The sequence below is a fragment of the Bubalus bubalis genome, chromosome 10 (assembly GCF_019923935.1).
Source record: "Bubalus bubalis isolate 160015118507 breed Murrah chromosome 10, NDDB_SH_1, whole genome shotgun sequence".
NCBI lineage: Eukaryota > Metazoa > Chordata > Mammalia > Artiodactyla > Bovidae > Bubalus > Bubalus bubalis.
This window is the reverse complement of record NC_059166.1, coordinates 31,072,634-31,084,327: the sequence shown is the minus strand read 5'-3', so window position 1 is coordinate 31,084,327 and position 11,694 is coordinate 31,072,634. Positions and strand designations below refer to the sequence as shown.

At 39.4% G+C, this 11,694-nt stretch overlaps 1 protein-coding gene across 3 annotated transcripts in view; it reads right to left on the bottom strand.

Moving 5' to 3' along the window:
• Positions 1-8,650: 8,650 nt before the first annotated feature.
• The window catches only part of HBS1L (HBS1 like translational GTPase), an 87,155-nt gene continuing 84,111 nt past the window's right edge, over positions 8,651-11,694 (bottom strand). For 2 of the 3 annotated variants that reach the window (XM_006059276.4, XM_044924204.1), the window contains 2 exons: positions 11,228-11,372; positions 8,651-9,310 (listed from right to left, as the gene is read on the bottom strand). In XM_006059276.4, the coding sequence (XP_006059338.1) occupies positions 9,299-9,310; positions 11,228-11,372 (157 nt within the window). In that variant the 3' untranslated portion in view covers positions 8,651-9,298. Of the gene's footprint in view, positions 9,311-11,227; positions 11,373-11,694 lie in introns of those variants that run through there. The other variant, XM_025294500.3, reaches the window with a different exon arrangement.

The following is an 11,694-nucleotide window of genomic DNA, read 5'->3' as shown; positions in this document are numbered from 1 at the left end:
TTTGTTCCACACAAAAACCTATAGAAAGCAAATTTCCCCTCTTTTGTAGAAAAGCCAGCTTCAGAGAAGTGAAGTCCCAAATGGCATAGTTGGTAAGGGTAAACAGTCATTTCGTCTCCAAGTTGCCTGCTTTTTCCTCAGTGCATCCGTCACTGCCTTCACCATCAGAGGTGGTTGAGGGCAGACTCTCTCTTTCCACCACCCACCATCTTCTACCTTGACTGTCTTGTCACTACACTGTCCATCCTGAAACCAGGGTGGTCGCTGCAGCGACATCTTCCCAGAGGTGCTACGAAGATGATGACATCAGCCAAAACGATGTATGATGTGTATAACACAACCAGGATTCATGTCCATGATGTAAGAATTTCTGCAAATAGGTAAGAGAAATGAATAACCTCATAGAAAAGATAAGCAAAGGATAGTGTGAAAGTGTTAGTCTCTCTGCGGCTGCTGCTACTGCTGCTAAGTCGCTTCAGTTGTGTCCAACTCTGTGCGACCCATAGACAGCAGCCCACCAGGCTTCCCGTCCCTGGGATTCTCCAGGCAAGAACACTGAGTGGGTTGCCATTTCCTTCCCCGGGGGATCTTCCTGACCCAGGGATCAAACCCAGGTCTCCTGCATTTCAGGCAGATCCTTTACCTTCTGAGCCACCAGAGAAGCCCCAAGCAAAGGAAAGGAAAAAGCAATTCACAGCAAAGGGAACAGAGCAGGCTAATGAGGGTGTGAAAAGATGCTACATGTCACTGTTGAGCAGGGAATGTGAGAAACTAAGAGGAGCTATGTTGCCAAGCCGCCTGGAGAAGAGTTTTTTTATTTTTCTAATATGACATTTTTCTTACTTATTTTATTTATTTGATTTTTGGTTGCTGGGTCTTGGTTGCTGCATGCAGGCTTTCTCTCGTTGCAGTGCATTGGCTTCTGGCATCAGTGGCTTCTCCCATCACGGAGCACAGGCTCTAGGCACACGTGCTACAGTAGTTGCAGCTCTCAGCCTTAGTTCCCCACGGCATGTGGAATCTTCCGCAACCAGGGATCAAGCCCATGTCCCCTGCATTGGCAGGCAGATTCTTATTCATTGTAGTGCCAGGGAAGCCCCCAAACAGTTTCTTTTTATGTTGAAGTAGAGTTGCTTTACGACGTTGTGGTAGTTTCAGATGTATACTCTTTTTAAGATTATTTTCCCTTATAGATTATTATAACATACTGAATAGAGTTCTCTGGGCTACACAGCATGACCTTGCTGCTTATCTATTTTATATTTGCTGCTAAGTAGCTTCAGTTGTTTCTGACTCTTTGCGACCCTATGGACCATGGACCACCCCTCTTGTATATGGGATTCTCCAGGCAAGAACACTAGAATGGGTTGCCATGCCCTCCTCCAGGGGATCTTCCCAACCCAGGGATGGAACCTGTGTCTCTCAAGTCTCTTGCATCTCCTGCATTGGCAGGCAGGTTCTTTACCACTAGCGCCATGTGGGAAGCCCATTATGATCAAATTGCCAACATCCACTGGATCATCGAAAAAGCAAGAGAGTTCCAGAAAAACATCTATTTCTGCTTTATTGACTATGCCAAAGCCTTTGATCACAACCATCTCTGGAAAATTCTGAAAGAGATGGGAATACCAGACCACCTGACCTGACTCTTGAGAAATCTGTATGCAGGTCAGGAAGCAACAGTTAGAACTGGACATGGAACAACAGACTGGTTCCAAACAGGAAACGGAGTATGTCAAGGCTGTATATTGTCACCCTGCTTATTTAACTTATATGCAGTGTACATCATGAGAAACGCTGGGCTGGAAGAAGCACAAGCTGGAATCAAGATTGCTGGGAGAAATATCAATAACCTCAGATACAACCATTATGGCAGAAAGTGAAGAAGAACTCAAGAACCTCTTGATTAAAGTGAAAGAGGAGAGTGAAAAAGTTGGCTTAAAGCTCAACATTCAGAAAACTAAGATCAGGGCATCCGGTCCCATCACTTCATGGCAAATAGATGGAGAAACAGTGGAACCAGTGACAGACTTTATTTTGGGGGGCTCCAAAATCATTGCAAATTGTGACTGCAGCCATGAAATTAAAAAGCGCTTACTCCTTGGAAGGAAAGTTATGACCAACCTAGACAGCATATTAGAAAGCAGAGATATTACTTTGCCAACAAAGGTCTGGCTAGTCAAGGCTATGGTTTTTCCAGTAGTTATGTATGGATAACTACTGAGAGTTGGACTATAAAGAAAGCTGAGCGCTGAAGAATTGATGCTTTTGAAATGTGGTGTTGAAGACTCTTGAGAGTCCCTTGGACTGCAAGGAGATCTAACCAGTCCATCCTAAAGGAAATCAGTCCTGAATATTCACTGGAAGGACTGATGTTGAAGCTGAAGCTCCAGTACTTTGGCCACCTGATTTGAAGAGCTGACTCATTGGAAAAGACCCTGATGCTGGGAAAGATTGAAGGCAGGAGAAGGGGACAATAGAGGATGAGATGGTTGGATGGCATCACTGACTCAATGGACATGAGTTTGGATGAACTCTGGGAGTTGGTGATGGACATGGAGGCCTGGCGTGCTGCAGTCCATGGGGTCACAAAGAGTCGGGCACAACTGAGCGACTGAACTGAAGTGTGTATCTGTTAATTTCCAATTCATCCCTCCCCCCCTTTCCCTTAAGTTTGTTTTGTGGATCTGTTTGTAAATAAATTCATTTGTATCACTTTTTTAGATTTCACATGAGTGATATTATATGGTATTTGTCTTTTGCTGTCTTATTTAATACTTCACTCATCTCTAGGTCCATCCGTATTGCTGCAAAGGGCATTATTTCACTCTTTTCTATGGTGGAGTGATATTCCATCATGTGTGCATACCACATCTTTATTCATTCATTACTCGATGGGCATTTAGGTTGTTTCCATGTCTTGGCTTTTGTAAACAGTGTTATCATATTTATTTCATTTATTTCACTATTAATTTAAGTGGTTTCAATATAAGAGAAGTGGGATCTTCTGAAAGCTAAAAGCTGACCTGGCACTCACAGCTGGGCCATGGTGTTCTCCTATTGGACACTGCTAATTCTTAAATCTCTGACATCAGACAAGGTTATTCTGCGCTCCTGATGAAGTGAGTTAACCAACACTAGACACGCCTGCTGGTGGGCTGCAGTCCATGGGGTCGCTAAGAGTCGGACATGACTGAGCGACTTCACTTTCACTTTCACTTTCATGCATTGGAGAAGGAGATGGCAACCCACTCCAGTGTTCTTGCCTGGAGAATCCCAGGGACGGGGGAGCCTGGTGGGCTGCCGTCTATGAGGTCGCACAGAGTCGGACACGACTGAAGCGACGCAGCAGCAGCAGCCACGCCTGAATAGATTAACGCCCTCTTGTGGCTAACGTGGATGACTGCTGCTGCTTTACCTTGTTCCTTTCTTCTACTCCTTGATGCAAGTTGATCAACTACAGAATTACTCTCCACTTTCTGACAGTGCCCAACCCAGAAGAAACCATTGTTCACTTGAGCCCTCCCTCCTAATTACCTACATGTGCTCAGTTATTTACACATTCTTATTGTGAAGTACCTAGACTCCATAGCGTGTGGTCTCTGTGACAAGTGTCAGTAAAATAATTTTGAGTATAGTTGTGTCCTGTGGCCTTTGATGACATCCATAAATGATGGGCATCAACACATGCTTGCTAAGGAATTGTCTACCATAATATCCCCAATCTAAGTTGTGAGGTACTTCTTTATGATCTCAGCATTTTAAATCCTGCCTCCCCAATCCCTCATCCCTCTCCCAGGACATCTTTTGAGATTCTTACCTGAACCTATAAATAATGTCATAGCTGAATAATCAATGTGGAGGTTACAGTCCCTTTAGTTTTATGTATTCAGCTTCTGTGTCCTTTATTTTGGAATTTAGTATTGTAGGAAAATCTAAGGCTAATTTTTTGTTTCTTTGAAGATGAATTTTGGGAGAATTTTGTATTGTTCCCAAGGCTTGTTTAATCTGGTTGTAATTCTTTTGTGATGTTTTACATAAAATATGGTGCAATCTTGGGTTTCCCTGTTCATTATTTTCACTATCTGCATTCTAGGAGTGGTTTTCAAGGACAACTTCTGTACTGTCAATTTTCCTGCAACTGTTATCTATTTTACAGCCTTCGTTGAATATTTAAATTTTACTATTATGATTTAGGCTCCATGTAGTCTCTTCTAACCTGTCCTGATCCTTTTCTCAACTCATCAATATCTCCTTACATCTTATAGACACCGTGTACCAGTTACTGAAAGAAAACTTTTGGGTCCTGCAATCCACCTGAAAGGTTTTTGTCTGCATGTGCTCAGTTACTACAGATTTTAACTGCAGGTCTGTTACATATTAAGCATGATTTTTGAACCATCTTTAAATAGAAATATACCCAAGCCCAGAATTGAAAAGTACTAACGTGTCAGTTACCCACCCCATCTCACAGTCCACCTGAGAGCTAGGAGAATCCTCAGCAGCCAGTTGATTGCTCATTATTACCTTTCTGAAATGCAAAGCACATTAGAATCTTCCAGGCTCAAGAGGGTCACCCCAGTTTAGGAAAGACATCAAATTTGGGCTGTGGTTCACCAGGCAAGATGGCAGACAAGAGCAGCTTTAAAGTTTGCTTCTAACAGATTTTCTTTTTCCTTCACTATATAAAAATAGCCCCTTCATACACAGCATTATAATAGAAATAAAAGCTTGTAATCCTCTGACAATACAGATGCAAAGAAATGAGAATCACTGACAACATTACCACCAGGATAAATTCTTTTAATTCATTTAACAATTGCACATAAGCAGCACCACACTAGTTGCTGAAACAGAATCAGAAGGAAAACAGGTCTCTTTCCTCTTGGAACTTACCTTTCAGTGGAAGGAGAAGACAATAACTAATCATACAAACCAATATACAATTGAACCCTGAAAGTATCCTGAGAGACAGGTCCCATGGAAGCACATATTAATAGTAACCCATCTTCCTTACACTAGTCAGAGGCCAGGGGCTCCCTGAGAAAGGGGCGATGAGCTGGAACACAGGATCAGGACCTAATGTTCCACAGTGCTCTGATTAATTATTATCATATATGGTTACATGGTTCATCTCATCCCTAGTGAGTCTATATATTTTTCCTTTTAAAAGTTCTGAATACCTTTGGAATTTTCAAAGAACCCGGCTGTAAATTACTTGATCCATTCTACTTTTGCTCTGCCAGTAAGATCCTGGGCCCTCTAAGAAGGGCTTTAAGTATCTTCAACGAGGGTCATTGCTGGCCTCCTCGTCTTGCCACTTGGACCGTCCATCACATCAGGGTGGTTCTGCTGACTTGTGCCGGCTGTGGCCCCACTGTTAAGATTCTCACTGGCGTGGCTCTTGTTCCTGGAGGTGGGTGGGTTCTAAAGGATGGTTTTCAGTGTTGGTGGGATCCTAAGTTGCTGCTGTGTGTCTAAAAGCTGCATTCTTGGATGATTTTGCCAATGCAAAACATGACCTGTTTCCCTCCACTAATTCTGAACTGGTCATAGATTGTGATTTACGGGTTGGGATTACTTTAACACAAGAGGCTCTCTTATGTTAAGTACAATCTTACTTCAATGTTAACGGACTCCCCTCTTCACCTAGTCCCTCCTGCATTGTCCTTAGGGTGCATTCCTCCTAAATGCCTTCATACATTAATTCTCACTTGCAGTTTGTAGTACCAAGACCCCCTGGCTGAACTGTCAGCCCCACAAAGACCTAAGCTGCAGAGCTCTCTTCTGTGCCTGGAATAAGGCAAACTCACACCAGGGAGGAAAGAAGGAATGTTTTTGTATTTACAGATTTTTCTGGATGTTTTAGAGGGAAGTTGGAAAACAGTGACCCAGTAATTTTTATTGAGTATTCTTATCTAGAAGCTTTTTATAACTCTTGACTGTTGCTGAAGCTCCAATACTTTGGCCACCTGATGTGAAGAGCTTCCTCACTGGAAAAGACCCTGATGTTGGGAAAGACTGAGTGAAGAAGGGGGTGGCAGAGGATGAGATAGTTAGATAGCCTTAGCAACTGAACGCACATGAATTTGAGCAAACTCTGGGAGATAGTGGAGAACAGAGGAGCCTGGCATGCTACAGTCTATGAGGTTGCAAAGAATCAGACACGACTTAGTAACTGAACAAGACCATAATCTTGACTAACTCCTATACATTGATGTTTGTAATTTTATATTTTTAAATAATTTTTAAAGTTATATTTCTATCAAAAAAAATATCCTGATTACGTTATAAAATGAAAAGAGCCTGACTAATGATCACAACTCCAAAAAAAGTATGCATGAGAGACAGAAAAGAAATACATCAAAACGTTAGCAGCAGTAATATTTAGGCAATACTTATGGAGAAGGCAATGGCACCCCACTCCAGTACTCTTGCCTGGAAAATCCCATGGAAGGAGGAGCCTGGTAGGCTGCAGTCCATGGGGTCTCGAAGAGTCAGACACGACTGAGCGACTTCACTTTCACTTTCATGCACTGGAGAAGGAAATGGCAACCCTCTCCAGTGTTCTTGCCTGGAGAATCCCAGGGACAGCAGAGCCTGGTGGGCTGCCATCTATGGGGTCGCACAGAGTCGGACACAACTGAAGCGACTTAGCAGTAGCAGTAGCAACTATGAGTCAATTTTATTCTTCCTTCTACTTTTCTTTATTTTCCAAATTTTCCAGAGTGAATGATTACATTTTAGCAATGGTTAAAATTACTAGTTTGTGTATTCACAGGAGAAAAAAAGGACTATGTCCATAAGTTGTTTTCTAAACCAATATTCGAGTTTCTAAAATTCAAGAATGAACATGTGGAAAAACACTATCAAGTCAAACTGTGGATCCAAAATCTTTTCAAGCCCAGTTACCAAACAGGCAACTGATCCAGTGGAGACCCATGAAGAGTTGAGATAAGAGGATAAAGCCACTTATGTGAAGAAAGAGTGACCATAAATAGGAAGGAGAAGCAGAGACAAGAAGTACCTGAAGCAAAATGACCCAAAATGAACATACTATTTTGTATGGGTAAATCTCAGGGGAAGGATTTCAGACCAAACCAAGCTTGAGCATGCTTGCTGGACACCCTGTCACTAACCTGCCACAGTGGGTCCTCTTAATATCACCACCCCCTCAACAATTCATATAAACATAATGTAAATAAAAGGATCACTCTATCACAACTGAATGAAGAAATAAACTCATTTCTACTACCGTTACGATTGTTTTATGCTAAATTCTTACTTAAAAATCTTAATGCTATACTATCGTGCCCTTATCTATGATACAGAGCGGATGTCTGTTTTTGCATCCCACCCCTCCCCCCGCTCCCCAATCCATTTCCCCTTCCTCATAGCATCCTGAATTTCCTTCCATCCCTTCCACAATCTTCAGCTATGTGCTTTGGATGAGATTTACATCATATCCAAAGGATGCTCCAAGGAAAGAAATTAAACATAATTACAGTCAATGGTAAGATGTTTTTAGGCCTTCTGGAAAAGACATGTTTTAGCCTGTCTGTGTGCTTGATGGAGGGTCTGAGGATCTAAATGTGGAACTACAGGGGTTCCGTATGGAGTCTGTGGGTAAAACCCACACTGGAAAAGGGAGAGTACATATAAGTTTTTGTATGACTCTGTGACTCAAGCAAGGCCAGGGCTGAAAGCCAGGGCTACTGCTGAAAAACCAGGGCTCTGCTAGTCTTTCTTTTTTGCTTGATTCACTTAAAGTCAGGTTTCCATCAGATTATCCATAGTGTGCTTAGTCACTCAGTTGTCTGACTCTTTGCGACCCTTTGGACTGTAGCTTGCCACGTTTCTCTGTCATGGGATTTTTCAGGCAAGAATACTGGAGTGGATAGAAATTTCCTTCTCTAGGGGATCTTTCCAACCCAGGGATCAAACCCATGTCTCTGGTGTCTCCTACATTGCAGGCAGATGCTTTACCTGCTGAGCCATTCTGTCAGATGTATCTGTTAAATTTCTGATTAACATAGTGTATAAACAAAACACTTTCTTGCCTTAGTTAAGTTTACTCTCGTCACAGCTACACATATATTTTTCAGTAAAAAATTGTGCCCATCTTATGATGGTCCACAAGCAGCACATTTATGGTCTGTACATCTTACCAGACTTACTCTTCAATTAAGAAGAAATGCTATTGAATATGGTAAGCCATCGATATACAAATTACATCATTTCCCAGTAAAAAAAAAAATTCTATCATATGGTCCATCAGATCAGGGTCCCAGGCTCAGCTGAGGACAAAATGTACTCCAAAGCAATTGTACCCAGGAGGGAGCTCAATGAATACTTGCTCACTAAATATATCTTGGAGTCTGCTCAAACTTTAAAGAAAAACATGACTCTTACTCATAGGGGACTTATGATCTATAATATATACAAGATGAAGTCATTATACATGGAATTATGGAAGTGAGAATGGGAAAAATAAAGTTATGGTTAGAAATGGATGAGATTAAATTTGCTCTGTTAGGATAAAAAGCAAGAATTCACATGAAAGAGTCGGGAAACTCATAGGCAAAAAAGATCCCCATGAAACCCAAGCCCTACTTGGAAATCTCATAAACATCAATGAAACCAGAACACGTTTTGTTGTTATGCTTAAACTAAGACATTTTATTAGCTAGCTTTACATCTTAAATATTATTTCTGTTACCAAAGGAACTAATTCCAAACTAAGCTTTCAAATGGTTGCTTGCTGAAGGAAGAATACTCTTATGCTCAACACCAAATACCTTAATTATAACCTTCAACAAATCTTTTCTTAGAGTTAACTAAAAAACTATTCAGTTCAAATATTAACTACCTCAATAATCCATTTTAGCTATTTGTCCTTAAAAACATGTCTTGTAGAGTTGAAATCAGAAGAGAAAACTGTAAACATTTGTAGTTTGGCTGAAAGTAGAGTTCACTTCATGATGATTCAATGTCTTCTAACATACTTCTGATGGCTTCCATAAATCTCAGTAAGGTAAATCCATTACTAATATTTCAAAGGAAAAAGCTAGTTTTTAAAATCAAAGTGCAGTATTAGCCTTTCTTTGTCAGTTGGCAACTTGAAATTTTTGTAGGGCTGATGAATACTTCTTTGTGGTTGATCATAGCTTTAATTTTCTCTCTCACTTTAAAAAAAATATCAATTGCACATTGTTGCTTTAACTGAGTAACTGGATTCTTTCAAAACAGAGGTTAACTATCTCATTACATTTAGAAACATGGTAGAAATTCTGACCCATCAATCTTTTATCTGTAAAAGAAAAAAAAGTATTTGCTATAATTTAACCAATCACATTACACAAAAGGAACCACCAACAACAAAACAAAAGGAAAATGGCAGTGGAGTAATCATTATTACTATTATTATTATACTATTACTATTATTCTATTATTACAGATAGAACTTTTGTTTTTCCTGCAACTTTTCTCCTTTCCTAGTCATGTTATTTGAGATTTTCTATCTCTCCATTATTTTTTACAAGAAACTCCACCTTATTTTTAGAATGCTCTTTTATAAAGAATGTTTTGACAAATTAAATGACAACGATATTAGGTAACATTTACTGAATTCTTTCTAAATGCCAATCACTGTGCCAAGTGCTTTATACAGATCATTTCATTTCACAACTCCAGAAAGTAGATTCTATTACCCTGTTTTCATAGATGAATCAATGACAGGAGAAATGCTATGCTTCTGCAGCTAGGAATTAGTACAGCAATAACTCAACTTGGGCTTATGTTTAACTCCAGAGCCTTCTATCTGACACAGGTATGTATAACTGAATTTTGATGCAACATGAATCCCATGTCAAAAGTATCCATCCAGTTAAATGAGGTGAGTAATTTTTATGCAGAAAACAATCATATGAAGTAATGAAGCCCCTTTTAAAAATACATGCGTACCTCAGAGATATTGTGGGTTTGATCTCAGACCACTTCAATAAAGTGAGAATCACAATAAAGTGAGTCATGGGAATTTTTTTTGGTTTCCCACTGCATAGAAAAGTTACATTTATACTATGTTATAGTCTATTAAGAGTGTAATAGCATTATGTTAAAAAAAAAAATCTACATACCTTAACTTAAAAACACTTCATTGCTAAAAATTGCTAATCATCAACTGAGCCTTGGGTGAGTCATATTTTTTTTTTGTAACAGCAACATCAAAGATTACTGATCACAGGTACCCATAACAAATATAATGCGAGTGAGTGTTGAAGTCACTGTTGTGTCCAACTCTTTGTGATTCCATGGACTGCAGCCCACCAGGCTTGTCTGTCCATGGAATTCTCCAGGCAAGAATATTGGAGTGGGTGGCCATTTCCTTCTCCAGAGGATCTTCCCAACCCAGGGATTGAATTCAGGTCTCCTGCATTAAGGCAGATTCTTAACCATCTGAGCCACCAGGGAAGCTCAACAAAGATAACAAATAATGCAAAAGTCTGAAACATCTCAAGAATTACCAAAATGTGAAACAGAGACATGAAGTGAGCAAATGCTGTTGGGAAAATTGTGCCTATAGACTTGCTTGAGGCAAAGTTGCCATAAACCTTTATTTCTAAAAGAATGCAATATCTTCAAAGTGTAATAAAATGAGGCACGCTCATATTCATAAGATCTATATTAACATATCATACTGTGGAAGAAAATTAAAGTTAATGAAATTCTGGTTCATTTCTGGCTATCTTCTCCAAAACTCAGCTGTACCTTACCTTATCCTTACAGATTAGGTATGTTTCAGAAACACTACTGGTATGTTAACTGAACTTCCTGAATGAATGCATTAAGAGCTAGTTATTTAAAGAAAAAAGTAAGGAGGGTGCTTCTGTTAAACAAAACCACTACCCCCAATTAACTGACTCTTAAAGTCTATATTTTCATGATTTGTATTGCATACTTACAGATCTATTTTTCAATGGATTTCCTTTAATATTGAGCAATAATTTTACTGGTGGAGAAGACAATCTGGAAGTCTTATTATGAGAAGATCTAAGACCAAATATTTTCTTCTCATCATTCTTTTAATTTTTAATATAATTTTTAAAATGCTGTTCTAATATATCATAACTGTTCCCCTTAGGCCATAAAATCTCAGGAATCATTCTTAAAAAGTAGAAAAAGAAAAGACATAATAACCATGGACACATAATCAGTCACTTTAAAATACCTCAGTCACTACACCAGCAGCTATGGTAGAACCGCTGTAGCGCAGCATAAATCTCCCCAGCTCTTTAAAGTCTTTGTACAGCTCAAGAGCCACTGGTCTTTGTGTCTGTAGCTCCACTAATGCATTCTGGCCTTTGGTCAACAATCTATCATGAAAAATAAAATAAAATAAACCAATGGGTATCTAATAGAGGTAAAAAATGTAATTCAAACCTGCAAAATAAACATTTCACATTCCATCTATAAATCAACTTAGTTTTTTAAAAAACTTAAAAAGAAAAAAGGGATTTTCTTTAAATGAAAATATATGCTTTTAAATTTGGGGTGGTTAGTTGAAAAAAATGAGAAGAGTAGTTCTAGATTTAAGAATTATTAGCTAGTTCATACATGTGTATGCACATATATATACACACATACATACATATACACATATTTTTTATAAACAATCCTCCAAATACAACTCTCTAC